The sequence below is a fragment of the Littorina saxatilis genome, linkage group LG12, assembly GCF_037325665.1.
Source record: "Littorina saxatilis isolate snail1 linkage group LG12, US_GU_Lsax_2.0, whole genome shotgun sequence".
NCBI lineage: Eukaryota > Metazoa > Mollusca > Gastropoda > Littorinimorpha > Littorinidae > Littorina > Littorina saxatilis.
In genome coordinates, this window is record NC_090256.1 from 44,083,348 (window position 1) to 44,110,661 (window position 27,314).

The window sequence follows — 27,314 nt, forward strand, 5'->3', positions numbered from 1 at the left end:
TGCTCGGCTGAGTGCCTTTTCCGAAATTTGAGAGACGACTTGTTTCCACACGACATCCGTTGTCCAAAGGTGATCAAACGTTACGTATTGAGCATTTACAAGAGATAGGAATGTCATTTCTGTTATGCAATTAATGAGGGGAGTGTGGCACACAACATAGTATGATAATATTCACAGAAATAGTCCTCTCTCGCATGAAAACCATTACTTTCTTTTATTCAAATCTTCCAATGTGTAGCCAAAATCACAAACTAAAAGTAAAACGCCACCAGCAACAGGCAAACTCAGCAAGAAATCAAGATTTTATTAGTTTTTGAAAATGTCCCAGGAATGTATGTTTGTGTGTTTTAATGATGCTTTCTAGTTTTACATTGACTTGACCTGGCCCCTTCCCCTGATACCTTGTCTTGACTTGAGCATGCACAGGTGGTGAAAATCAACGTTACAACTTTCATATATGCAAGGCATATGTCGTACTAACTCACTTCATCACAAAATTACTAAGGAAAAAACACTGTGGTGATCGATATATCTACAAAATCTCAACTGAGCGAGGCTTTTCAGAGTTTTCTTTAAAAGGAGAGCATGCATGCAGCTCTCCACTGCCAACCAATGTCTTCACTGCATACTAGTGCTACTACTAACCATTATAATTATGACAGTTACTCAGTCAGTAGCCTTGTGGTTTGTGCCTTGGTGTCTTTGACCCTGGGTTTACACCCCCCTCTTTGATCAGGACAAGAAATTTCAAACAGGTTTTCTGAGCTTGACTTTCATGTGCAAACAGTAGGTGTGCTCAACGTACACAAACATGTCCCAATCTACCATGACACAGTGTTGCTCACTTGCTGAAAGATGTGTGTTAAAGGTTTATAAATCATAAATCACTGTTATTTCTGATTTAGGACAAGATGTCAGCCAGACCACGCCCCGTGACAGCCACAGTGACCAAACCGCCATGGATGAAGATCCCCCCGGCTGATGCCGCCATGTATCGTCGTCAGTCGCTGACGTCCAATGGATCCACAGCGTCCCTGACCTCGGTCCTGGACCATGACAGCTACATCAGTGAACCAGAAATAGAACTGGACAAAGGGAATCTACGCTCTGATAAACCACTTCTGAATGGATCAGGTGACGCAAAGACAAAATTTGGCGTTCACTTCAGCGAGCAGCCTAAACCATTCAGGTATTTGAGGTAGTTTTATCTTTCTATAGTGATTTCTTTTACTTTCACGTGTTATTTGTTATTTTAATTAAACAGGGGAAACATTGCACGCTTAAAGTAGGAAAGAATGATTGTCTCAGCTGGTGTGTGGCTGTATCTTCATGCCCAGATCTATACAGCAACAAAAGGTGTCCATAAATGAGGTTGTGGTTTATAGAACTACTTTTGGATGTTTGGCAACATCTGTACATTCAACTCATTCTGTTTATTGCTTGATAACATTTCTGTCAGTGTCATTAAGACGTGATAAAGGTGGCAGAATTGGTTTCCTTGCTTAAGATTAAGATGTTTGAAAAATCATATTCCAAGATATTCTCTCACAAGCTTATAGTTGCTACTATCGAGAGGGCATGCAATAACTGCTGACGTCTTTGAACAGCATTTATTTTGATTTCAGTTTTACAAGTTGTTTTTAATTGTACTCCCCCCGAAGAGTTTCTGTACTTTGTTTTGCCATCATAAATATCATTATTTAATTTTTTTTTATAAACTAGTTTGAAGGTATGCAGAAGATACGTCTATTTTTCCTTTAGATCTATTAATAGTCAACATTTCAAAAGACCTTGATGAATATTCTATTAAATACTAAAATAGTCTGTGCCCATATCTGTACAGTGTATAGTAGAACTGTGAGCATGATATTATGGTATTCCTCTTCATCTTTACAGGAAAGTTAAGCGACAGACTGGAGAGATAGTGGACGAGAGTGCTTACAACCTCAGACGCAGCAACTCTTCAGACTCGGGCCTGTCTGCCTGGGAAATGTGGCTCGTACAGAAGGCAAAAGACGAACGCAAGCAGCGAAAACAGGAACAACAGCGCAAGAAGCAGGAGAAGCAAGAACGTTCCCTCAAGGAACAAGAGAAGCAGATGAAAGAGAGAAAAACGGAGGAGGTGAGGCAGGATTGGCTGCAGAGAAAGAGTGCTCAAGAGAAACTGAACAAAAAGATGCAAAAGTTGAAAGTGCAGAACGAGAAGAGAATGAAGGAGGAGGAGGAGCAGCGAGTTCGCAGCAAGTCGAATGAGGTGTTTAGCGAGTGGAAGCAGACCAAGCTGAGAGAAGAGAAGGAGCAGAAGAGGAAAGAGAAGGAGAAGACTCGCAGAGAGGAGGAGGAGAGAATGGCCAAGCAGGAACAAGCGCAGCAAAAATACCTGGAGTGGTTGAAGAGACACAAACCCAGACCCAAGTCTGCCCCGCAAGGAGGTCAGTGCCACTTTTTCGCTCTGCATGCAAATAGAGGTTATCTCTGTGTACGTGTGTGTGTGTGTGTGCGCATACTTCTGTTGTTGTTGTTGTTGTTGTTGCTGTAGTGGTTTTTTTGTTGGGGTTCAGATATATTCATGACTTTGCATGCATACACACAAATTATAAAATATTTCAAGAAGTTTCAGTTTCTTTGGACCACTGTCAGTATTTATCCCACGTAAGTAAGAGAGATTCTGACTCATGTCTTAACTAAACCATATCTCCACACGTGTGTATACGTATCTATACATTTTCTATCATGTAAATGAGGCCAACTAAGGGTCGAACTATAACCCCGACATATCCACTACCTGGCGGTGAGTGACTGTACAAGCAAAGCAAGGTGAAACAATATTTTGTGGTTGCTTTTTGTTTTCTGTTTGTTTTGTTCCTGTAGCAAATGCTTCCCTCGTTTTATAGAACTGATCACTGTATATAAATTTAACAGAATTTTTTTCAAAGTTGAAGCATGATAAGGTTAACAAAGGTGGAATACATTTTGTTTGTGTGACAACATGGATTAGTGATTGCCAAGTCGAGTGAAATGGATTGAAGTTTGAGAGTGAGTTGATCCAAGCGATGGAGCTATCAGTAAGTTTTAGATAGAAAGTACAAGAATATAGAATATAGGCTAGGAGAATACTAGGTGGCTTGCTGTGTGCTACCAGGTTTACCTTGGTTTTTTGTTATTGAAAAGATCGCTTTCAATTGCATTTTCAATATTTATAAAAACCCACTCGTGTAAAACTTGTATCAGTCACAGCAAACCAATGTAGTATTCTCTATGTATGTGGTGTTTCAGAAACTTTGCATATTATATGATGCTGTGGGTTGGTATTTGTTTTTACCATAATCTTGTAGACAACTTATAGAAACACACTTTGGCGGTTTTACACATGTAGTAATGTATGCACACACATACGACAACATACAAAGCTATGAGCATTACTGATGTTGATATTTGAACTTCATGGTATGGGCCCTAATGAATTTGGTGAATTTATCAACCTAGATCTTAGCAGGTAATTAGTTGGTTTTTTTAGGGTGTATTGCATTTGCACTGCATAACCTGTCTTTCAGCACACCTGTCTGTCTGTCTGTGTGACGAACAAAACAAATGGTTGTTAGGTAGCAAATGTAACAATGAGTTTGCTTTGAATAATTGAACATTTGAGTTTATTTGAAAACATGTTCTTTAACATTTAGTACAATCTACAGACACATGAGTTTGGTTTTCATTGAGGAAAAAAGTCCTTTGTGCATAAAACTGCCAATGGTAGTTCAATTAAAAAATCCAAAGGTCATCACAACAAATAGTGTACAACAGTGTGACAATGTTATTACTCAGAACATCACTTCTTTGAGCTAATGACTTTCAAGTTAACATGTTAGTCAATTATTGCTTTGACATACAAAGGTCTAGTTATGAGCACAGGTAATGTACGTCACTTTGGGTCTGTTGTACTTACAGTTGCAAGAAATAGAAGTGGTTTATTGTAGAAAGGGAGTCACTCAGTCAGTATCAAAGTTTAAAGTGTGTGTTGCAAAATAGACAACCACCTCTCGTTTTAAACACCTTTGAAGCTAGAGCATGAATTTGTGACATGCACTAACCCAACACTTGCTGTGATAACACTTCATTAGCTTTTACCCTGTCACACAACATTGCTTAATGTGTCAGGTGATACTAATCTTAGATGAGATCTGGCCATTGAAGTGTACATGTATGCAAAACTTTTGGACAAAAATACAGTTGAATGTACGATGAGACATTAACTGACGTGATCCTATACATGTTCAATATATTCAGCTGTACACATACAAACACATACAAAATTTACAAAACATTGCTGAAAAAAAAGTTTAATGCTGCTGTTTTGCGTAGACGACTAACAGCTATCACAGATAGGCTCTTCTATTGAGAAAGCAAGAAATAGATCCGGACTGAAAATCATGCATGGTAGAGCAATCATGCTGTGAAAAGAAACCGTAAATTTGAATGTCATAAACACCGCTGCTTCATAGTTAAACTAATTCAGAGTGTCTTTTGGGGTGCTTTTGTAGCACTGTAGACTGACAATCTCACACAGTTCAGTTCTTGGAAAAGTCACTAAAAACAAAGCCCCATTAAGTATACTACATAACTCTTAAGTTTGTAAAAGGTCTGGCTACTCTGTGGTGGGTTAATCCTTGTCTTTATCGTCGGCATCATCAGGTGAGCTGTCATCATCTGCCTTGATCTCCGGTACGGTAGCACTAGTCACTTTGCTGTCGCTGCTGACCAGCAGTGTCTTTTTCAGGGCAAGGATCTCTTCCTTGTCAGCTTCATAGTGGGCAGGGGTGCGTTGTTTCTGGAAAAAAAGTCAACAGATTTTCAATGGTACAGTGCCACTAAGACGAGAGTCCAGAGGAGGAGTCTTAGACAAACATCTGTCACAGAATTGAATTCTTGATGGATTAGATTACTCAACCTATAGATTAAAGTAGACTACTAAGTTCTGCTATAAACTATTACACCAAAAAACAGTCAGATTGAGAAAGTCTAGTTTGTGTCAAGAACAAAGAGAACAAGAAATTCCTCCGAGGTAGGAAAAACACCCCCGTCCTTACCATTCTCACTGCCACCAACTGAGAAGGTTATTTCCCTTTGACCATTAATATGTCCCTCTATAAGTCCTTGTAGAATCTTAATCCACCAATAACTCCCTAACCGTGTGTTTGACTGGTCCCAATTTTTGTAAGGACCGTCTCAGGAATGTATAGAACCTGTTCACCAAGTTTGGTGACGATCGGTCCGTTCATTCTTGAGATCTATATGCGAACACAAACACACAAACAAACAAACACATCGACCGAATCCTATACACACCCCTATACCGGGGGTGTAAATAGAGGAGCAGGTGCTTCATGTTCCAGTCCAAGTCATTCTTGTGCTAGTTTCATAAATCAAAAGATACTGTATTTCACTTACGAAATCTTTGGCGTTGGTGTCAGCTCCGTTGGCCTTGAGAAGCTCTGACAGTTCTTCCGAGAGAGCAACTGCATAGTGCAGAGGTGTGCGGTTTAACTGAAAAGCAACAGAAAATCTCTGACACCTTGCTCATGAAAATCATACCAACTGTAGAAACCCAGAGGAAATAATGAAGGAAAACCGAGGCAGTAGTCATTATTTTGTCATTGATTAAATTAAACTGTTATGTAACCGTGTATTTCAGTGATGGCTTTAATTGCATCTTCTTTTTAGTCAACCTTTGAGGCTAGGCTTGCAGAGCAAACTCGGAGTTCACCGATAAGCTGCAGAATGCAAAAAGTCTTCTTTGGACTCAATGGACAACCACCACATAAGAATTTTTTTTTAGTGTACAAATATTATACTAACAGTGAAGGAAAATGTGAGGATATGATTGGCATATACACTGTAAGGTTAATTTCTTCTTCTTCTGCGTTCGTGGGCTGAAACTCCCACGTACACTCGTGTTTTTTGCACGAGTGGAATTTTACGTGTATGACCGTTTTTTTACCCCGCCATTTAGGCAGCCATACGCCGTTTTCGGAGGAAGCATGCTGGGTATTTTCGTGTTTCTATAACCCACCGAACTCTGACATGGATTACAGGATCTTTTTCGTGCGCACTTTGTCTTGTGCTTGCATGTACACACGGGGGTGTTCGGACACCGAGGAGAGTCTGCACACAAAGTTGACTCTGAGAAGTAAATCTCTCGCCGAACGTGGGGACGAACTCACGCTGACAGCAGCCAACTGGATACAAATCCAGCGCGCTACCGACTGAGCTACATCCCCGCCCCGTAAGGTTAATTATGCTTGGTAATGTTAGTATCCTGTAAGTCTGAATAGCCATACTCACATTGTCTCTAGTTCTGGCAGAGGTACGGAAGTGTTTGACGATGTACTGAGCGATGTCTTTGTGACCAGCCAGCACCGCCAGGTGAAGGGGTGAGCGGCCATACTGGTCCTTGGCTAGTGCTAGCGATCTGTCCATTGAGTTCTCCACCTCGGACAGCTTGCCGCTCGCAACTGCTTGGAATATTGCTGAGACCTTTTGCTGCAAGCAGAATGGTTAAATTTCAGTTGGCATTTTCTAATAGATGTATGTATAGATCAGTAGAATATAGTTGTTCATAGAAATTCCAGTAACCTTAAAATACTAATATTTTGAAGAATGCATGTCCTTCAAAAACAATGTATGACTGCCTAAGTGGCAGGGGAAAAAACAGCCATTGTACATAAAAGCCCACAAGTGTACTTCGGAGTTACTGCCCACAACTGCAGAAAAAGAATGCATTATGAGATGCATGAACCCAGGTAATAGTTAAGTGTATACTTTTTTCATTGTCAATCTTTGGACAGAAATAAGAATCTTCTACATTTCTACTTTTTAACTTATTTTGCACCATTTCTCAGAACAGTTTAGAAATATGATTTGTATCCTTGTGATGTTACCTGTTCATTTGGAATGGATTTGACGAAGTCGGTGAGGCTTTCAGACAGGCCGTCAGTGCTGACTTGCTGTAACACAGCGTCCAGCTTGTCGTAACCTTCCAGGATCAGCTGTTTCAGTGCGTCAATGTTCTCGTGCTCTATCAGATTGGTCACGTAGTTGTCTGCATACATACACACACAACTCTCAATAAGAAGCTTCAGGACTAGGTGTCCGGGTGGTATGAAATTTAGCAAGCAATGTGAACATTGAGAGACACTCAAACCATTGCCAGTGCCACTGATTCGGAAAAAAACAGTACATGAACGCCATTTTTCTTTTTATCGAGAGTTGCTGGTTTTTGCTTTCCTGCAGTCTGGCTAACTAAAGAAAAGGTTTGACATGGTTAGAGAATACATTAACTAGTGATTGTTCTGATATTTTGATTCTGTAGTAGAAGTTGTAGAAACATTGGAGAAAACAGGTGCCGGTCAGCAAATATAGCAATAAGTTATTTTGGTTTTGCTGATTTTCAGAGTTACAGAGTCACAATTTGGTTTGGTAGTCAAGATTCCTTTGTATTTAGAAATAGTGGTTTGGAAGATAAACAGTCTGATCAATGATGACAGAGTAAAGGCGCAGTACCATTGGTGCTAATTGTAATTTGTAGTAATTGACCAGTCTTACCTATAGCCTCCACGTTTTCTGTGAGATCGTTCTCCTCAGCAACGTCTCTGGGAGTCCTGTTCTCGGCGTCTCTGTCTGCCAGGCTGTAGCCAAGGTTAATCAGTGCCACCAGATCAGCACCTGTGCACAGAGAAATACCATGGGTAGTACGATAGACTTCTGTACTGGTGGTTTGCCACAAAACTTACAGCTTGTTATGTGCAGAGAGAAGTACCCTGGTTTATTTTATAGACTGCTTTACTGGTGTTCAAGTGATGGTTGATAGGCTGTCCCTTACCACTTTGTGCAGCCAGAGTATGAAGTTCAGTTTGTCCTTTCCCGTTTCGCTTTCTGAACATGGAGTCCTCGTCCTCTTCCTCCGTCACGGTGGGTAGCAGGGGCTTCTGGGACAGAATGGCTTCTTTGGCCCTGCACATGCATAGGATCATGCAACACTGAACAAAGATGCACACATGTATGCAGACACATGCACACAATCATATAAACACACACACACACACACACACACACACATAAACACACACACCTTCTAACCCCCCAAAGAGATTAGAAATGTGTTGTGTCTTCCCAGTTTGATGCATACAGGTTGCTACTTTTTGGAAAAAACACTTTTCAATACTTTCTCATTTGTTGTGAAAACATTGTTTCACTGAATGAAAGATGTTTCTTACTGCCTCTGGAGATCTTCTTGCTCTTTCTTCTTCCTTGCTGCCTCCTCTTCCTGCCTCTTCCTCTCTTCCTCTTCCTGTATGCGCATCTCTTCCTCCTTCCTCTTCAGCTTGATAACCTCCTCTCCGTTGGCTACTTCCTCCTCCGAGCGGATATCTTCCAGAAGCTTCTTCCGCTGTGGACACATTGAACACGGGTCATTGTATGGGAAGGAATTCTTACACCTAGACCTTGTTATATACCGGCAGATTTTAAAAAAGGAGAACGAAAACTTTTTTTTATTTGTCAGTCAATTTGCCAATGATCGTTTTTGCCAGCAAGTGACATAGTTTTTCTTGGGCATTGAATGTTAGAATATTGTGGAGGCTCGATTCGGTCCCTTAATTCACAGGAAGATTGCGTGCCTAGAATTCTCCATCAAGACATGTTTCTCCCCCCCCCCCTCCTTTTTCTGAAGACTCTAGTTTTCCCAATTTGCTGTTGACAACATCTGTAAATTTACTTCTATTGTAATCTAACTCTCTCCTTTTTACAATTTAAGACCCAAGTTTCTCCCAGTTTTGGAGAGAGGTCTTAAAATGTATGTACATTTCTGGCAGCACAGATGCTTTCCGTCAGATGTGTGTGTGTGTACTAACCTGAGCAGCCTCATCGAGAGTGTGGCGGTACTTGTAGAGCCACTGGCCGAGGTACTCGATGGGGTCCCACGGCTTCTTTTCCACGATTTCAGCCAGGGCTTGCGTCAGGGCGGTGCCCAGGTGCTGAGCCACGTACTTCCCGTCTATGGTGGAGGGGGGAGGCAGTCGCTGGTTGTCAGGCTTGGGGATGTACATCTCCACTGGTTTCACCTGGACCGGCTTTGGGGGCTCTGTTGGTGACCAGGACCATCGTTCACATTTGACATGTGCTCATTGTACTGAGGTGCGGAGTTAGAATTTTAGTGAAGGGATGCTCGAAGCGCTCATTTTTGCTACTCTGTTTGCCATTACAGCCTGCTTGATATGAAACAGAAGTTGTCAGGAGTCACATTAAATATATAAGTCCGTCGTAAAAGTCAGGGTTCTTCTACTTGACAACATCTGTCGTTGTACCAAGGAGTGGCACAAACTCAATTATGGTCAGTGTGACATTCTCTGCTCAATTCAATGTTAAGGAGATTGGTACATACTTCAACTTGCCTCACAGGCACATTTCCCCCCAACAGTTTAATGGGATATTCTGCCTGAGTGAAGTGAAAGGTGAGCGATTACCAGGCTGTTTCACGGGAGCAGCAGGTTCCTCAGCAGCCTGAGCCTTGGGTGTCTCCAGTGGGGCAGGCTTACCCACCAGCTTCTCCACCCGGGCTGTCAGGTCACCCAGGGGCAGGTTGTCTGGGTCCTGCTGGTAGTCCTTGGGGCTCTTGCCCACCTGCACCATAAAGTGCATGCATCACGATCAGTTCTCGTCCCATCATTGACTAAATTGTCTCTTGTACTTCTGTCTATTTTACCCTCGGTACTTCTGTCTTGTTTTGACCGATCAGAAATAAGTATGCATGTGGAAAAGGTCTTTTGCTGACAAAGACTTGGTCATCTGTGAATATGTTTTGGTCACTCTCATGTAGGAGTGTGTTTCCAAGCAGAAATGTGTACTGGTAGAACATTAAACAAGGTTTCATCAGAGAGATGTTTGTGGTACAGATTTAAGAAATAGTAACATGTAAAGAACTGACCAGATCTGCAGCAGCTTCATCAGCTCCAGCGTCTTTCAACAGGTTGTACAGCACACTGTCATCCTTCAAGGCTGCTGCATAGTGCAGAGCTGTCCTGCCCATCTGCACAAAGAGGACAGCACATTGTGAATGAAGCTTCTTCCACTTCTGCTTCAGTTATGTTTCCTCAATTTATTCCCCAACTCACAATAGCAAGTAATGGTTAGCCAACAACAGACAACAAAAATCATCTCAGCAAAATTACTTTTTGACTCATCACCTTCATTGTCTGATTTTGCCAAAGCTGTGTTTTTACCTCTCGAACTTTGCTTTTGCTAGGACGTGCTCCATTTAAGTTTACAGTCTACTTTAAAACCTGGACATACAGCCATGCATTATGATTTACAGCTTCAAATTAATATTTCTTGAGCTGCGAATAATTGTTTAAGTAGTTGTAATTTCAGCTTACATAGTCCTTTGCGTTGAGAGCTTCCTTGAACTCTGTGATGAGAGCCTGCACCAGCTCCACCTGTTGGAAGAGCACGGCTTTGTGCAGGGGAGACAAGCCTGTGGTGTCTGCAGCTCCCGCTAGCTCCTTGTCGGCTTGCAGCAGTTGTGCGAGGTCTGAGACACGTCTCTCCTGCAGGGCTTTGTGCACCGCCTCTATCTTGTCCTGTGGAGAAAAAGGAAGGTGTCATTGTTGATAGAGCAGGAAGGTTTCATGATGGCTGCAGCTAATAAAATGTAGGCTGACGTTTATGCTTCTCACTCCTATGACTATGTTAACTTGACCTAAAACTATGAACAAAGACAATCTCACCAACAAGGGGTTAAAGAACTGTACTGGTTGGATATTAAAAACAAGAAGGCCCTGAGGGTCTGGATGAATGGCAGAGAATGCCAAACAGAGATTGCTAAGCCTTACACAATACAGGATGCAGATAATAAAACAAAAGGAATCTGGGAGTATTGGATAAAACTGGGAGACTTTGAAGTGCACTTGTCATCCTGTATCATGGGACAAATGCTGTCTATAAATAGGCAAGAGTGATGGTGAATGGCTGAAGATCAGACGAATGGAACAAGTAGTGTTGAGATTTCTGCCAAGAAACACTGACAGTGAAAGTTGGGACGCCACCCACCTTAAACCCCATAATTTTCCCCAGCAGCTCAGCGGCTTGTTCTGACTTCTCCTTGGCCTCCTGAGGCGTGACGGGCCAGTGGAACCATCCAGCCAGCAGCATGTCATGGGCCACCTTCTGCCCCTCCTCTCCGGCCAGCACCACCTCCCTCACCCTGTCCTCCACCACCTTCCGTTTGGCCTCGGGTTCGGAACCAGCGTTGATGAGGTCGAGGACGGTGTTACCCTCGTGGTCCTTGAGGGCCAGGTCGACCCGCTGGGCCAGAGCCTTGACCACATGCAGGTCGGCCTCCAGCAGGACGGCGTGGTGCAGCAAGCTGCGGCCATCAAGGTCACGGAGCGTGGTGTCCGTGCTGGGGTCGGCCAGCAGGCTGTCCACACTGTCCGCGTCATTGGCCTTGATGGCCGTGTAAAGCTTGCTACTCTCCATTTTGGCCACTGCGAAGGACACAACAAGCACTGTTAAAAACCAGTGATGGTTCATCTTCATCCTGAGTTTATCAGAACAAATAAATACAGCGCGGTTGTGCTTTAAAAACAAACAAACATGAAGCTAACTGGAGTTAAGTGTAATCTTTTGTCATGTCAGGATAGTGTTTTCACTCACTATTATCCAATACGTGATGTGTCAGTCTTCAGACCTTTGCCAGTGTCAGAATTGCCTAAGACCTTTGCCGACTTCAAAACGGCACGCAAGAAAGCGACAGCTTTTGTGCCAGCAACTACTTTACCCAGTCTCATCCACGTCAACAGTCACGTAATTCCCAGTGTATTTGCAAACGGTTTTGGGTCCAGTTTGCACAAGTTCCACCAAAGAAATTTGGCCTGGTTATACACTTGTGATCGAGCTCTGATCTATAATGGGTTTATTTGCACCCCACACCACGGCACCAACCGGTGGCGGCATACGCGCTTGTGTCGTTTGGCCTTGAAATCCAGTAAGGTAAAACAAAGAGTGACGGGCGAAACAAAGATCGAATTACCTTTGTGCCAGTCTCTAAGGCAATTAACGCGAGACACCGCTGTGCTTTGTTTAGTCACAGTGCTCTATAGGCAAAACCGATTTTTGTATAAGTGGGAGAAAGCATTTGTCATGTGTGTCTACTGGAGAGAAAAACACCGGACTGATTAGTTCTGTTTCAAGTATTCCATTTTGATTAGTCCGCAACGTTCCATACGCGTATATTTAAAAAATATATGAAGTATTTGCTTAAAATGGTAGATTACATTTGTGATTATGAAACAACGAAAGGGGTATAAAAAAACGAACAGAGTGACCGACAGTCTATTTTCACTTGTCGTCTACGTCTTCAAATGCAAGTTTGACCCCACACTAAACAGACAAAAAACACGTCCGCATATTTTTAGACATTGATGTCTGTCTGGTCGTTATTTTTCATGTTCAACACATGTCTACTTTCTGCATTTTGACAGTAAAAGCTGGCTTCTTGACAAAGAGCTAAGTGGAGATCGCTCAGTGCTGTGGCGATCAAGTCCTGTCAAGTAGTAACAGTCTGGTACGGTCCGGGTGAAAACACACTGTCACCTGCACGGTGCCTCTTGGCTTTTGAGACACTGCTCGACTCGTCGCTGTCGCTCTTTCACCGCTATGAATTGCGGCACAGTCGCTGATAGTGAATGATTAAATATCACCACGTCCATCACAAATAATCACCGTGATAGACTCTACGTGATACTCCCCAATTGTCTTACCTGCAAGTTGGTAATCCGTCACAAACAATTACGGGTAGAAGGTAACGCGAGCGGCCAGTATACCCGACTCTTACTTTTCCTCCCACTGTGTGTGTGTGAGAGTGTGTGAGTGCGGTGGTGTATTGAACGTAGCGTAGCGTGTGTGTTGCTAGGCGCCTTGTTGATCGTGGAGATTTGAAGGGAGGGTACAAATAGTGGGCCGGGGGCTTTTCAGTTTCTTGGCCCGCCACTGTGCCCAATGTGACGGTCGCTTCAAAAGCTAGTCTGGATATGTCACAAACCGTTTTATCACAGGCGGACGATTCGTTGTTATTTTACTGACAGGCAAGCCCGTGTCTCGTTCGTTGACACGCTGTGTTGCTCGATCGATAACAGAATCAAGGTCTTTGAAGGGAAAATTTACGAGCGTTTTTCACATGGGTGCTAAGTCTTTTTAAAAATGTGCAAAATACCACAACGGCCTTACTGTCTTTGACAGGCGTTTTGCGTTTATATGCTAATTAGTGGTTGAAGGAAAAATTAAAACGTGCTTAAACACAAGATGATCCTGCTTACATAAATGAATAAATAATTAAATAATACTTTTTTGTGTTAAAGCCGGCACAGTTAAATGGAGAGGTCTCGATGTTGTTAAGGCCTCAATTACGTATGTTTCGCTGAAAACAAAGCATAATTTGGTCGTTCCTCTTTCCGGGTGCTTTGTCGTGGGTATACGGTTGGTAATACAGCGTACAAGGATATGACAAAGTGTGGTTCCCCCAGAACATACCACCTCCCAGGCCGATTCTTAATCCTAAACATTGCACACAACGGGAACACGTATTGTCAGTGTCGTGCCAACGTCTTTTGGAATAACTGGTATGGGTGCATGTGCGTGTGCAGAGAGAAACGAGAGGAGCTAGTGTAAAAGTGTGTGTGTGTGTACGTGTACGTTGTTTCGCTTAACGAAGAACGGAAGGACGTCGTAAGATACGCAGTCACAATAACATTCTTTGGAAACCGGTTGTCCACTACATGTAGTGATTTTATCCGTAGCCCCTCCCCCCTTCCGCCCCCAACCGCTGAAAACAATCTTGCATCCATATTGCCGCGGATAGTGTTACTACCAGCGCACGGAGTCCTTTGTGCACCCGGGGTGTGATAGTGGTCACGTCATTGATCTGCTAGCTCTAGACCCTCCTCCCCCGTTCCACGTCCTGCGTTTTAACGATTTTCACCCGTATGTTTTGAAATGAAGAGAATGACAGTTCCGCTCAGTCAGAAATCTCTCTCTCTCTCTCTCTCTCTCTCTCTCTCTCTCTCTCTCTCTCTCTCTCTCTCTATCTCTCTATCTCACACACACACACACAGTTACTCTTCAGTTACTCTTCTTCCTCCTCCTCCACTACCACTACCCTGTCCCGAATAGCCAAATAGATCGAAGGGTCATAACAACCAACAACCGCCACCACTTCAGCTCTAGTAGCACGTTCGGTACGTCTCTCTCTCTCTCTCTCTCTCTCTCTCTCTCCCTCCTTCACACACACACACACACACACACACACACTACTCGCACTACTCGCACATAACTCACACACACAACTCACACAACAGACAGTAGGGCCAGGACGGAGCCAGCGAGAGAGGGTTGTAGAGCTTGTCCCTGATGGTTTCCTGTATGGCCGGAGACACGATCCGCTGTCTCTGCGTCATGTAGTCTCCTGGCCGCATCCCCCACTGTAGGCAGTCACACAGAAACAAATCCGTCAGTCTCCCGGCCCCATGTTGGTGTGCAGACGAATATGATACAGAATATTACTTCTTTGCTTTACAATGCACTGGAGATATCTGTAGCTGTCTTTAACGTCCCTTCAACTGATATGGCTATCGGGGACCGGAGTTATCTGTGAGCTCTGTATGTTATTGTGATTAACTTTAACTTAAGCGTATTTTGGTAAACAATTTGTCGATCGGAACAGCAGTTCCATATATATTATATTTGCATAAAACAAATTTGTGAACAAATAGATATATATGATTGCACAAGATTTTCCGTTAGTTGACTTAAGGAGAGTATCGACAATTTGCTATCTACTTCTTTAGCATGGCAAATGAAATAACTATACGAGATTCAGGTTGGATGGGTTAGCGCAGCTTACAGAATACATTGCTGGCAGTCATTTTTATGGTCGCGATTGTCTTACTCGGATAGAATTAAGCACGAGACTAAACAGCACTGGTTTACATCAGCCAGCAACAGCAGACCTCTGATCATCCACGTGAAGCAAGCTGTGTTGAGTTTTATACCAAAGTAGTCTTGAATGTCTGTGGGGAAAGGTGGGATAGGGGTACACATGTTTTAATGGTCTAGCAAAAGGTCTGTGGGGGTTAAACCCATCTAGGTGGGAAAGGGGGCGACTTATCATTGTGTTGTGTTATACATGGTAAATCCAAACTGACCAGGTCCTCTTGGTCGTCCCTGGCGCTGGCTGCCCTCAGCAGGCTGTACATGTAGTCGTCGTCATCCAGCCCCGCCGCGTAGTGCAGGGGGGTGCGACCCATCTGTACACATACCGTGTCGAGAGGTGACGCCGTGTACATCGATCTCTATCTCTACTTTAAAGGCCCACTCCGACTTGCCTGACTGTCTCAGATCTCTATCTCTACTTTAAAGGCCCACTCCCTTGCCTGACTGTCTCAGATCTCTATCTCTACTTTAAAGGCCCACTCCGACTTGCCTGACTGTCTCAGATCTCTATCTCTACTTTAAAGGCCCACTCCGACTTGCCTGACTGTCTCAGATCTCTATCTCTACTTTAAAGGCCCACTCCCTTGCCTGACTGTCTCAGATCTCTATCTCTACTTTAAAGGCCCACTCCGACTTGCCTGACTGTCTCAGATCTCTATCTCTACTTTAAAGGCCCACTCCGACTTGCCTGACTGTCTCAGATCTCTATCTCTACTTTAAAGGCCCACTCCGACTTGCCTGACTGTCTCAGATCTCTATCTCTACTTTAAAGGCCCACTCCCTTGCCTGACTGTCTCAGATCTCTATCTCTACTTTAAAGGCCCACTCCGACTTGCCTGACTGTCTCAGATCTGGCCAGGCCTTTGCCCCCCCCCCCCCTCCAAAAGTTGTATGTTTCTGGTCACCCGACCCTACCTAGTTTTTTCCCGCCTACCCTAGACTTTTTTTTTTATTGCATTTGTAAAAAAAAAAGCAGAAAAAAAAAGCGTCAAAACGAAAGTAACAGACGGCAGACGACACAAGGGGGATAACCCCGCATCCCTTTTGTCTCATTTGTTTTGTAATGTGTTGTCTTTTTCTTTGTATAGTAAGTCCAGTTTCTTTGCGTCACTGTATACAGTAGTTATTTTCTAACCTGACAAAAAAAAAAAAAAAAAATCCCTACCTACCTACCTTATTTTTTGTAGCCATGTTACCAGAAACATACAACTTTTTTTTTTTGCCTTAACATGCGATAAGACCAGACCATTACTTGGTCACATACCAAAAATGAACACCCTGACTGCTTTCTGAAATGAGTTGTAATGTTTACATGAATTATTTTTTGAAATTGCTACAAAATTAATTCTTAAAAAAGAATGCTACCTTGCACTGAGAGCACCCGGGCTGTTCATTTTGTGTATGTGACCAACAGGAGGGATGATCTTATCCCGTGTAAAAGCCTGGCCAGAGTTTGAACTCTTTTTTCACAAGGCAGAAGTGGCCTTTATGAACACACTGTTTAAGATTCTCTTGAAACTGACTCTTCATTATGAATATGACTGAAGAATGCAAGTCTCTTGGAGCGTTGTAGTTTTTTCTCGAGAGGTTCCATTTCAAGATTGTCGTTAAGAGTTACCTACTATTTACATGGACAAGTTTTTTTTCTGTCATTGTAGTCTTGATTTGTTGGAGTTCCAATTTAGTTTGTTCAGTTTTCCATGCATTTAACCCTTCATCGTTGTCGTTTGTAGATTAAGGGCACTTATATTTTGATACGGAAATGATCCAAGGCTTGTAATTCAAGGAATCACTAATGAAAGAACGGCTGCCGAAGGATTATTTGACAGGCATTATGGCACTGAAAGGGAAAAAATCAAAAGACAAACAAAAGCTTGTCGTTAACGTGCTGTATGAGCTATCATTATTATTATCATCCATAATGCCGCGACACTTACGCTGTCCTTGAGGTTGGCAGCGACGGGGAAGGCGCGCAGGACACGGGTGAGGAGCTGGATGTTGTAGAAGATGACACAGACGTGGGGCAGGGCCAGGCCCACACTGTCCAGGCACGTGACGCCCGCCTCTGTGTCCAGCAAGGGGGTCAGGTCGATGTCCAGCTCCTGGTGCAATATGGCCGCCTTGTGCGCCTCACTCACCGAACTCTGCAACAGGCGAAGGCTGTGTTGGTGGCGGAGTGCTGTACATTCATATTGCACAGCAGTACTGTCGAGATTCTCGCGAATTGTCAGTAACTGTTCATCCGCTCGAGTATTGTAAACACACACACACACGCATACACACGCACATACACACACACACACACACGTACACACACAAACACACACACACACACACACACACACACACACACACACACACACAGAGTTAAAACGGCTGAAGTGATGCAAGAGGAAATGCATCATGTTCGTTGTGACGTCACATTTACCATAAAGTGCTGCAGGGAGTCGAGGAACTGCGTCATGCGCGGCGTGACGTGTGACTGCAGGACACGGGCCACGTAGTCCTCCCCAGGCCAGACCTGCCAACCGTCGTGCACCAGGCCCTGCAGCGCCGCCACATCGTCAGCAAGAACCAGCCCCACGACCAGGTCCACGAACACCCGGGCCAGACGGTCACCCTGGCGGCGCCGCAGACACATCTCTAGCGGCGAGACGCCGTCACAGTCCCTCTCCGCGGGGCTCAGCTGGGTGAGCAGAAGTGACATCAGCGGGGGACTGACGTGGTGAGCCACCGCCAGGTGCAGGTAACTCCACCCCTCGACGCTGTGCTGGCTGACGTCAACCCCCTGGCTGAGCGCGTGGCGCACGTGACGTATGTCGTTGGTGATGATGGCCTCGTACAGGTCCGTCTCCTCGAAAGGTTTGAACCTCAAGTGGACAGAGAATGCGTCGGTGAGCACACTACGGAGTTCGTACTTGCTGCAATTTCACAAAACGACACCTGTCAAAAATCCCTACAAGCCGGCTGAGCGCATGTGTAAGAAAGTTAAGCTTTGGTTCCTTCGTGGGCAAAAATAGGAACGAAATCAATTCGCATGACAGGGGTTATTTGGGCCTTGCATCGGTTACGTTACAGAGTCTTGTGACGCTCAGCGGTGTACAGATTGCAGCCAGGTCGACAATCAAATGAGGGGATTAGACTTTGAACAATGTAAGCTGGAGGGATTAAGATTAGGGCCTTTTTAAAAAGTAAAAAGTGCCCGAATGCCATGCTGAAAAGGCCGTGTCTTTCTTTGCATCTGAAACCGTTTCGTAAGAAGACAGCACTTTGATGGCAAAAATCGAAACTTTACAGTCTTTCCATGCTGTTACAAACCAACGACAACACGTGTATCTCTCACCAGTTCTCAATATCGACGTGGGTTCGACCCCCACGTTCGACAAGGGGTTTATTTTCCAGAGTCAACTTTGTGCAGACCCTCCTCGGTGTCCGAACACCCCCTTGTGCACGCATGCGCACGATAAAAATCCTAGGTTCACAGCGAAAGTCTCAGGGCTTGGAAGCATGAATACACATATGCAAGAAAAAAAATGGGTAGCCCGGCACTGTAATATATTGGCAGCTCGCTTTCCCCAGTGAGAAAGCGGCCCGAATTTCTGTGAGGGTAACCTGAGAGGACAATATGATACCAAATACCTGCTGATTTTCCTCTGAGTGTTGGTGGCAAAGGAGGCTACAGAGGCGATGGCTCTCCAGCGTCTCATGCTACGGGTGGTGGTGCTGGCGACGGTGTGGGTGCCCGTCAGACTACGGCTCTCCTCGTAGCTCATGTTGCTGCTGTAATCCTTGGGGGGACGGCTGCGGCGACACCGGACCTCCTCCCGCATCACCTCGATGGACAGCAGGCAGGGTTGCAGCACGATGTCTGTGGGGGTCAAACCCATCTGGGCGGGGAAGGGGGGATAGGGGTGCACAGGTGTTAGTGGTTCAGCACAATATTTGTGGGGGTCAAACCCATCTTGGAGGGAGAGGGTGGATAGGGGTGCACAGGTGTTAGTGGTCCATCACAATGTCTGTGGGGGTCACACCCCTCTGGGCGGGGAAGGGGGGATAGGGGAGCACAGGGGTTAGTGGTTCAGCACAATGTATGTGGGGGTCAAACCCATCTTGGTGGGAGAGGGTGGATAGGGGTGCACAGGTGCACAAAAACATGCACACATACACGCATGCTAGCGCACGCACGCAGCTAGCGCACGCACGCACACATATATGCAGACACACACACACACACACACACACACACACACACACACACACACACACACACACACACACACACACACACACACACACACACACACACACACACACACACTCGTGACTCTACTCACGAGGTCAGTGACGGCCTGCATGGCCCCAGCCCTGACCAGCTGCTTGTAGAGAATGTTGTCCTGGTACTCGTGGTAGGCCGCTGCGTAGTGTAACGCTGTTCGCCCCATCTGGTGGACAATAAGTACGTCATCTCTTGTTAGTGTGTGTGTGTGCGCGTTTGTGTGTATGTTTGTGTGTGTGTATGTTTGTGTGTGTGTGCGTGCGCGTGCATGCGTGTATGTGTGTGTCTGTGCGTGTGTGTCTGTCTGTTTGGTGTTTGTGTGTGTGTGCCTGTGTATAATCGATACATAAAACATTATTATAAAAGTAGACCATATGCATTTACCAAAGCAGAACGAGTGCTTATCGAAGAGAGATTATCTCGGTCACGATGGTGTTAAAAAGTTACGGCGCGTTGTACGCAGACAATGATTTACCTATTTGGCCAGCTGCGACTGCGGTGTTTAAACATTTTTCAGTATTGATGTGTAGTTCTTCCATCTTAAACCTACCTATCTAAGTTATAAATCTCACGATTTGCTTCGTGAACTCACGTGGTCAGTGTGGTTGACAGTGTGGGGGAAGGTACGACTGAGGTACTGAGCCAGGGACAGCCACTCGAAGAGCACGGCCTTGTGCAGGGGAGGCAACCCCGTGTGGTCAGCCACCGTGACCAGGCTCTCGTCACGCGCCACTGCGGCCTGCAGCTGACCCAGCTCCCCGTCCTGCACTGCACTGTGGACACGGTCCACTTGTTTCTGAAACAAAACATCTTTATTCATGGAGAAACTTCATTAATACAGTGGAACCTCCCATAACGACCCCTCCTAATGACGACAGCCCCGTTTTCCGATCAAATGACTGGACACGATGGCTCCGAATGGCGACGCCCCCCTGTTTCCGACGACCGTCCTACCCAGAAGAGTCTTTGGCTTTGTCCGTTTCGTTGATACTCTTGATGCGTGTACAACTCTCAGGTGGAGTTTATTATGCACAACACAAAAAGAGAAGTTTTTACTAAGTTTGGTATATATTTACATCTTTAGATGGGAACGGAAATTTCCCCTTGACGAGCACCACGTGCAGACGTTAATCATCTAGTGCCTCTAGTCTTGACATGCTGAAGTGAAGGATTGTGTTGACCCACCTGACGCTGCAATATGTCCAGCTGACAGCGGTGTCCCGGGGACAGTGGTTCCTCTTGACCCTCCTCCTGTGGTCTGAGGGGCGGCCACGCTCGCCACCCGGCGTGGAACAGCGCCTGCAGACCCTCTGTGTCGTCACTGTCCTGCATGCCCGCCACGCGCCGTACCAACTGTCGCTCCACCTCTACCATCCTGTACCTGTCATAGAAACACGTTACGTCATTCTTATTGCGTCATCAGTTTCTTGCATGCCCGCCACGCGCCGTACTAACTGTCGCTCCACCTTCACCATCACCTTCCTGTCACACAAACAAGTGACAACATTCTTTTGGCGTCATCAACTGTCGCTCTACCCCCACCATCCTGGACCTGTTACACAAACACGTGACGTCATTCTTAATTATAGCATCATCACTGTCCTTCATGCAACGCCACGCGCCGTATTAACTGTCGCTCTACCTCCACCATCCTGTACCTGTCACACACACACACGTGACGTCATTCTTATTGCGTCATCACTATCCTGCATGCCGGCCACGCGCCGTATTACCTGTCGTTCTACATCCACCATCATGTAACTGTAATTTATCGTTAACAGTAACCTAGAACCTTACGTATTGCCGCCTCCGCGCTTGACTTAGCTGCAACATTCTATTAGACGAACAGTCCCGTGCTCTCTCTCTCTCTAACACACACACACACACACACACACACACACACACACACACACACACACACATAATCACGTCGTTACCTGACGGCTAAATCGAGCGCGGTGAGACCGTGGTCATCACGGAAGCCGAGGAAGACTCTCTGCGCGAGGTACTCCACCAGGTCGTGCTGACCCAGCTCGATACAGATGTGCAGGTAGGACTTGCCGGAGCTGTCCCGCAGGTTGAGGTCGTCCAGCTCCCTCACGCTGCACCCCAGCGCCGCCAGGTCGCCGTCCAGGATCGCCTGGTACATGTCGCTGTCCTCAAACGACATTTCGGTAGCCTTGGAAGAATAAAGACTAATTATTCGGATAGCGTTTTGATGAAGCTTGTCAGCCAAACATTGTTGACTTGTTAGGGACTGTTTGTAACGCGCACCAAGGAGAAAGCTTGTTTAACATTAGCTCATATTCTCGTCGTCTGGGATGCCCTCGTAGATGTTGCCGCTGTCCTTCAACGAGATTACAAGTGTGGAGGCTCTTGCCCCCAAATGGCTTGGTTGGCCGGGACTGTTTTCAACTAGTTAAAACCGGCTCATTTGGTCAGGTTGATGTCGCGGTCCTCGAACAACATTTCGGCAGCTTAAGAAGTCCCAGAAGTGTCGCGATTTTCTTTAGATGGTCTGTCGAGTCTCGCCGTCGGGATGGTGTGCTAGATTTCGCTGTCTTCCGAAGACATTTGGCTTGCTTTAGAAGTGATGTGATTGTGTTCGGTTGGTCAGCCGAATCTTGCAAACAATCGCTGGGTTTGGCGTGGACGTGGACTGTTCGTAACGCACACCAAGGACAAAGCTTCAGTTAGAGTCAGCTCAAATGGTCGCCACTGCCTAGTAGATATCGCTGTATCAGTTCTCGGACGTCATTTGGGGAGCTTAAAAAGAGTGACGACGGATTTCATTCGGACAACTAGTCAAGAATGGTTGGCTTGGTATGAATATTATTGTGTGCGACTTTTATCGTGTATCACTGACTCTTGCCTGGAAATGATGAGCATTTTAAGAGCACGTGAACAATAAGAATTATTGACCCACAGACTTAACGGTATTCGATGCACGTATTTGAAACACTTAAACATTTTATTCTCATGTAGTCATAAAAGCAATGTACTGTACTGTATTTGATGACAAATGAATTCCGTTGATTCTGAAATCATTCCACGAGTCATATCTTTCTTGTTTAGATAGGTTTTATCGTAAGAAATTAATTCTTTTCGATTGAATGAAGAGTCATTTTTTCCCCGAAATCTTTTTCGCTAAAAACAAATCCACACTCAAGTCACATTCCACTGTTGCACACGGATGAGCAAGTCGAGATCATAAAGATGAGAGAGCAGCGTGTTGACTGTTTTATCATTAGCGCTGCTATTGATCTGCAGAACGTGCTCCAGCACTGTTGCTTTTAGTGTAATTGCAGCAACATTTCCATTACAAGATTGGCTTTCTACGATTTGACAAAGAACTTTCAGTGCACCATACTTTCTGACGTTTTACAAAACGCTGATTCTTCATTAATCACTGTCGCGAGTATCCATTCCGCATTAACCGCCGCCGTGACCAACAAGTGTAGGTGTCTGAATGGCGGTATTGATGGCCGCCTTTCCTCCCTCTCTGCCAGCCAACCACCGGGCCATAGCACGCTGTCAGGATGAGTATTAAATACGTTGCCATGGTGACGCCCTCGGCTGTTTACTCCACGTGTGACACGCGTTGCCATAGCAGCAACATCCCGCTTGGCGCATTCCGAGCAAACATTGGTACGGATGTAGGATGACAGGAAAGCAGTGAAGCGGTGTGTGGCAGAGTTGTCGCAAGACACGTGTCTTTTATCACACAGTGTGCCACGGTATTGACTCCTCGATCGATACCACTTAGCGGAACGTAAATGAAACCACAAGTCTCACATTCTAATCGGATTCTGTACATCATTAATGGGACTTTCGTTCGGTTAAAGTTGGGCTGGACGAAGGGAAAGCGAAAGCTTCTTTTGCTCTCATAATTATGGTCAGGTTAGAGTAGAGTACAGGATAAGCGCAAGGAATGGTGTGGGCCTCTTTAATTGATCAAATCATTCTCTTTTGTAGCACTGGTGGTTTCAATAAAGAAGGCTTTGTTATGTGAAATGAACTGGGTCTCTAATTGGTTCTTAATTATCGTATCCCCCTTCTAGGCAAAAATAACAATTGTCCCGTGCCATCATAAAAGCTTTTGCAGAACCGCAACATTTATTTTGTTGCACTGATAGTTTCGATTTAAAAAAAACGTTTTGTGCGTATATTTAGTATGCTTTTTGCAGCGCACTAAAAACAACTATGGGTCCGTGTCTTGAATGTTACTGGCATAGCATTGATGGAACTGTCAATCGGACCGACTTGGAACACAATCATAGCAAAACGATGTTTGTCCTGTCGTGGAAGTTTTGTTTCTGTGCAGTCGAATGAAGTCAAAAGAACAAAGCATATCTATCGGCAGACATTTTGTGTCGTTCACATTTTTACTTCTTATTCATCATCATCATCATCATCATCATCATCATCATCATCAACTTCTTCTTCTTCTTCTTCTTCTTCTTCTTCTTCTTCTTCTTCTTCTTCTTCTTCTTCTTTTTTTTCTTCTTTCTTCTTCTTTCTTTCTTTCTTTCTTTCTTCCTTCCTTCCTTCCTTCCTTCCTTCCTTCCTTCCTTTCTGTCTTTCTTTCTTTCTTTCTTTCTTTTTTTCTTTCTCTGCAATGAAGTAAAACTGCATTTTGAGATCCGCTTCCCAGCAAGCAAATGGCCAACCAGCCAACCAAGCAAAAAACAGGAGCAAAAAAAATGATATCAAATAGTATCAATTCGTGTGGAGACACGCCGCTCGCAAATGATTAGCCTATAATGTCACGTGGAAAAGCTTGCCTCAATTTTCCCACGGAAAACAACCCTTTTACAACCCATACAAACCGACAGTTATTTCCGAACATCGTCTATTGGCAGTTTACAGTGAGTTGTAACTCGATAATCTCAGTTGCTTCTTATCATTCAGAGAAAAGTGTGCGTGCTTTGTTGTTGTATTTTTGGTATAGAGAATACGCTCAGCTTTCTTTCTTCTACTGACGCAATGTTGCCTCTTCTGGTTTGTTTTCCGGGAAAAGGGTGAATTGAACGATTGATTTGTGTCAAGAGGGTGAATGAATTGTGTTGTAGTAGGCTTTCAGTTTAATCGAAGACTACGCCTTATTTGGACATGGCTAACACGTAGTTTTGCACTCAGCTGTGCTAATTGATTGATTGTGTTTGCGATGTCGTAGTAGCAAGGTTAGACCGAACACATTTATGTTCACACGACCGAGACGAAGCTGAACATTGAAATGTGGTTTGTGTCTCGCTTTAGGTTTGCACTGAACGAAGACCAACAAGGCTCTGTGTGTGTGTGTGTGTGTGTGTGTGTGTGTGTGTGTGTGTGTGTGTGTGTGTGTGTGTGTGTGTGTGTGGTGCTTTTCTTGGTTTGTTTGTTTATTTATTTATTTATTTATTTTCTGTTTTTTGCTTCTGTTTGAGGTTGCAGAAAGAACGTTACACATTAATTTTGTCCACTTTCGAACATTCACAGTCGCTGTACATACTGAGTGACTGTGTGTTGGAAGTGGCAGCAAGTAAAGAACTGAGCACATAACCATCAATGTCAATAAACAAGACATAAGTTGAGCATAACCTTGCACTGTTGTGGGTGTGTCGTTGCAGGTTACAACAACAACGCCCCGTACCCGCGGCCAGGTTACGTCAACCCGGTACCATGGCAACACCCCGCCGTCCCCAAGGTCAAACAGGACAAACCCAAAAAATCCAAACCCAGGAGATACGTCTGGAATCCAGCGAAATACTTCTGAGCTGTTGCCTTGGCAACCTCTTCCTACTCAACTTAGTGTATGATAATGATAGATGGCCTGATTTGATAGATCTGAGATTTTGCTTGCTACCTGTCACCCTGCACAGGAAGCAAGCAAGACACCTGTCTTCCTGTCACCTTGTTTTCTGTGTCGTGTGTGGTTCATAAAAGTAAGTATTCGTAAAGACACCCCCCCCCCCCCCCCTTTTCCAAACAGCATCAGAGCTCTCTGCTGACGAAGTTTCAAACGGGTCCTAAACTCTGACAATGACGTAATGTGAACAACAAAGTCGAGATGATGTGGGGTTGTTTACGATCCACGTGTGTATGATTTTGTGGTGTTAATTGGTCTGTCCATTTTCCACGTGGCAAAAGATTGAGTTGTAACAGCGATCCACATCATCGTGACCGTATAGCCCAGGTAGAATCCGGCGGGGGGTTGTTCTTTTGTTGTTGTTCTGTTTTGTTCTTTTGTGTATTTTCCTGAAGAAGTTAAGTGTTGTATAGCTTGTTGTTTTCATGCGAGCGAGTCGTAACAGGGGCGTCTCTCTCTCTCTCTCTCTCTCTCTCTCTCTCTCTCTCTCTCTCTCTCTCTCTCTCTCTCTCTTTTCATTATTACTGGTTTTCTTTGAGGTAGAACGGACCAAATGTCCAGCATTACCTGAGCATCAGATGTGTAAGTAAAGTGTAAATAATTGTAGAGTAGTGAAGCTATTGTGATATGACTGTTTGCAGCATTGTGTCAATTTTTTTTATTCCTTTGTATTGTACATTATGTGAATGTACTTTTTTTTTTTTTACATGACTATTTGAATTGACAATAAATTATTGTTCATTCAACATTTGAACTTTGCCTCTAGGGGCATTCGACAAGTCGGACGTTCTGTGGAATTATTTACGGATCTTATGATAGCAAGGCTTATAAAGTAATTGCTTTATTTTCAAAATTTAATGTGCTGTGTCTGGTCCGGTTGTCAAGAAAACACGATTGACAGTCATGGAATTTCTCATGTACGACAAGGTACGCAGAAGGCAGGTAACTACGTGCTTTTACGTGTTCTTTGATCCACGCTAAACTGAAGCGTTCCACTTTTGAACACCCTTTCTGTAAGCAGTTGTGAACTTTTGTTGATACAGTACATGACTATAAAAGCAAAAGATAGCATACAGGGTGGTAGGCTAGCCCCTCAGCCCAGGGCCTGAAATCGGGCGCCACGGCAAATAGCAAAAACAATAGCTTGCATACCAACCCACAACTGTTTTGATTTTTCTAGGTACACTATCCACTTTATTTTTCACTCTACAAGGGAAATTAGGCGCACCAACCAAAATGAGGATCGTTGCCCTGTAAAGGGATTTCCTCACGAATATGAAAACGAAAGTTAACCACTGATGTGCAACCCGTTTTTCTTCTACGACCGTGTCACACTGTGTTCAAAGCTAGTTACAGAAATATGTTCAACAATTTAGTGTAGATGCCTCACACGTGATTCGCTGGATGTCTGTCACCATCTTTGCCTGGCCCGCTTTTCGTTTCGTGGGCGAGGTATCAATGGTCGAACTCAGACTGTCTCAGGCGGTGTAACGCGTTCAGCTTTCTCAGGCATTCAGCTTTCTGATTCGGCCTAGTTCATTTTGTATAAATTCCACACTGAAAAGCCCCCCTCCCTTCCATAGTACTGATTAGGTACTTTACATTCATGGGGTCAAATTCGTTTTACCCCCCAAAAATTCATTAAACTTAGACATGTGATTCATCCTAAATTCCTACCCTTCTCATTCAAGGGACGCAAATAATCGGTGCACGTTTTCGAAGAAATCGAATTTTGGGGTGAACATTATTTTATAATAGAAAAGATTCTGACTGTCGAAGAAACATGGCGATATCATTAAGCGAGGAAACCGTGGTGAACTTGTTCTATAAAATGTTTTGTTTTTTATAACCTGTATCGAATCATGACAGTTTTATGCGAGTACGATTTCGTAATCAGTCGACATTAGTGCACGTACACCCAAAGGCCTGTCGAATGCCCAACATCATTTTTTTTAAATGTCGGAAACGATTAGTTGATGTTAAGAGTACCACCGTCCTCTTGCCTTACACATGTATGAGTGTGTGTTGGAGATTGCGGACAAAAAAAGGGTCTTGGTTTTGTACGTGATGCCATCGCCGCGGTGTTAATGTTGTTATCAGTTTCATGCTGTATAGTTTTTAAATAAACACAGTTGAAGAGCTCAGTTGTTT

The 27,314-nt window shown here is 44.4% G+C and overlaps 3 protein-coding genes across 3 annotated transcripts; 1 reads left to right on the forward strand and 2 right to left on the reverse strand.

The window, feature by feature from the left end:
- On the forward strand, positions 1–27,307 carry LOC138982025 (coiled-coil domain-containing protein 34-like). Its single transcript, XM_070355237.1, has 4 exons — positions 1–69; positions 906–1,189; positions 1,897–2,432; positions 24,925–27,307. Exons 2-4 carry the CDS (start codon positions 912–914, stop codon positions 25,068–25,070), a joined length of 960 nt encoding a protein of 319 aa, XP_070211338.1. The 5' UTR covers positions 1–69; positions 906–911; the 3' UTR covers positions 25,071–27,307.
- LOC138982023 (serine/threonine-protein phosphatase 6 regulatory ankyrin repeat subunit B-like) lies at positions 3,637–12,949 on the reverse strand. Its single transcript, XM_070355236.1, has 13 exons — positions 12,813–12,949; positions 11,101–11,537; positions 10,428–10,631; positions 9,980–10,081; positions 9,519–9,675; positions 8,907–9,136; positions 8,271–8,443; positions 7,877–8,007; positions 7,600–7,719; positions 6,936–7,096; positions 6,340–6,537; positions 5,446–5,541; positions 3,637–4,825 (listed from the first exon to the last, which is right to left on the reverse strand). Exons 2-13 carry the CDS (start codon positions 11,527–11,529, stop codon positions 4,658–4,660), a joined length of 2,169 nt encoding a protein of 722 aa, XP_070211337.1. The 5' UTR covers positions 11,530–11,537; positions 12,813–12,949; the 3' UTR covers positions 3,637–4,657.
- LOC138981338 (serine/threonine-protein phosphatase 6 regulatory ankyrin repeat subunit B-like) lies at positions 12,642–21,485 on the reverse strand. The gene is made up of 10 exons (XM_070354225.1): positions 21,253–21,485; positions 20,501–20,696; positions 19,908–20,111; positions 19,374–19,481; positions 18,679–18,926; positions 17,468–17,909; positions 16,977–17,183; positions 15,252–15,353; positions 14,399–14,528; positions 12,642–12,727 (listed from the first exon to the last, which is right to left on the reverse strand). Exons 1-10 carry the CDS (start codon positions 21,483–21,485, stop codon positions 12,642–12,644), a joined length of 1,956 nt encoding a protein of 651 aa, XP_070210326.1.
- Positions 27,308–27,314: the final 7 nt, after the last annotated feature.

Coding starts and splice junctions, on each gene's coding strand:
- LOC138982025 (XM_070355237.1), top strand. CDS start 912: ATGTCAGCCAGACCACGCCCCGTGACAGCCACAGTGACCAAACCGCCA. Junction 1,190..1,896: donor GAGCAGCCTAAACCATTCAG/GTATTTGAGGTA, acceptor TCATCTTTACAG/GAAAGTTAAGCGACAGACTG. Junction 2,433..24,924: donor CAAGTCTGCCCCGCAAGGAG/GTCAGTGCCACT, acceptor GTGTCGTTGCAG/GTTACAACAACAACGCCCCG.
- LOC138982023 (XM_070355236.1), bottom strand. CDS start 11,529: ATGGAGAGTAGCAAGCTTTACACGGCCATCAAGGCCAATGACGCGGAC. Junction 10,632..11,100: donor GGAAAATTATGGGGTTTAAG/GTGGGTGGCGTC, acceptor TTTTCTCCACAG/GACAAGATAGAGGCGGTGCA. Junction 10,082..10,427: donor CTCTCAACGCAAAGGACTAT/GTAAGCTGAAAT, acceptor CTCTTTGTGCAG/ATGGGCAGGACAGCTCTGCA.
- LOC138981338 (XM_070354225.1), bottom strand. CDS start 21,485: ATGTCGTTTGAGGACAGCGACATGTACCAGGCGATCCTGGACGGCGAC. Junction 20,112..20,500: donor TGGACATATTGCAGCGTCAG/GTGGGTCAACAC, acceptor GTTTTGTTTCAG/AAACAAGTGGACCGTGTCCA. Junction 17,910..18,678: donor ACTCAGAGGAAAATCAGCAG/GTATTTGGTATC, acceptor TGTCCACTTGAG/GTTCAAACCTTTCGAGGAGA.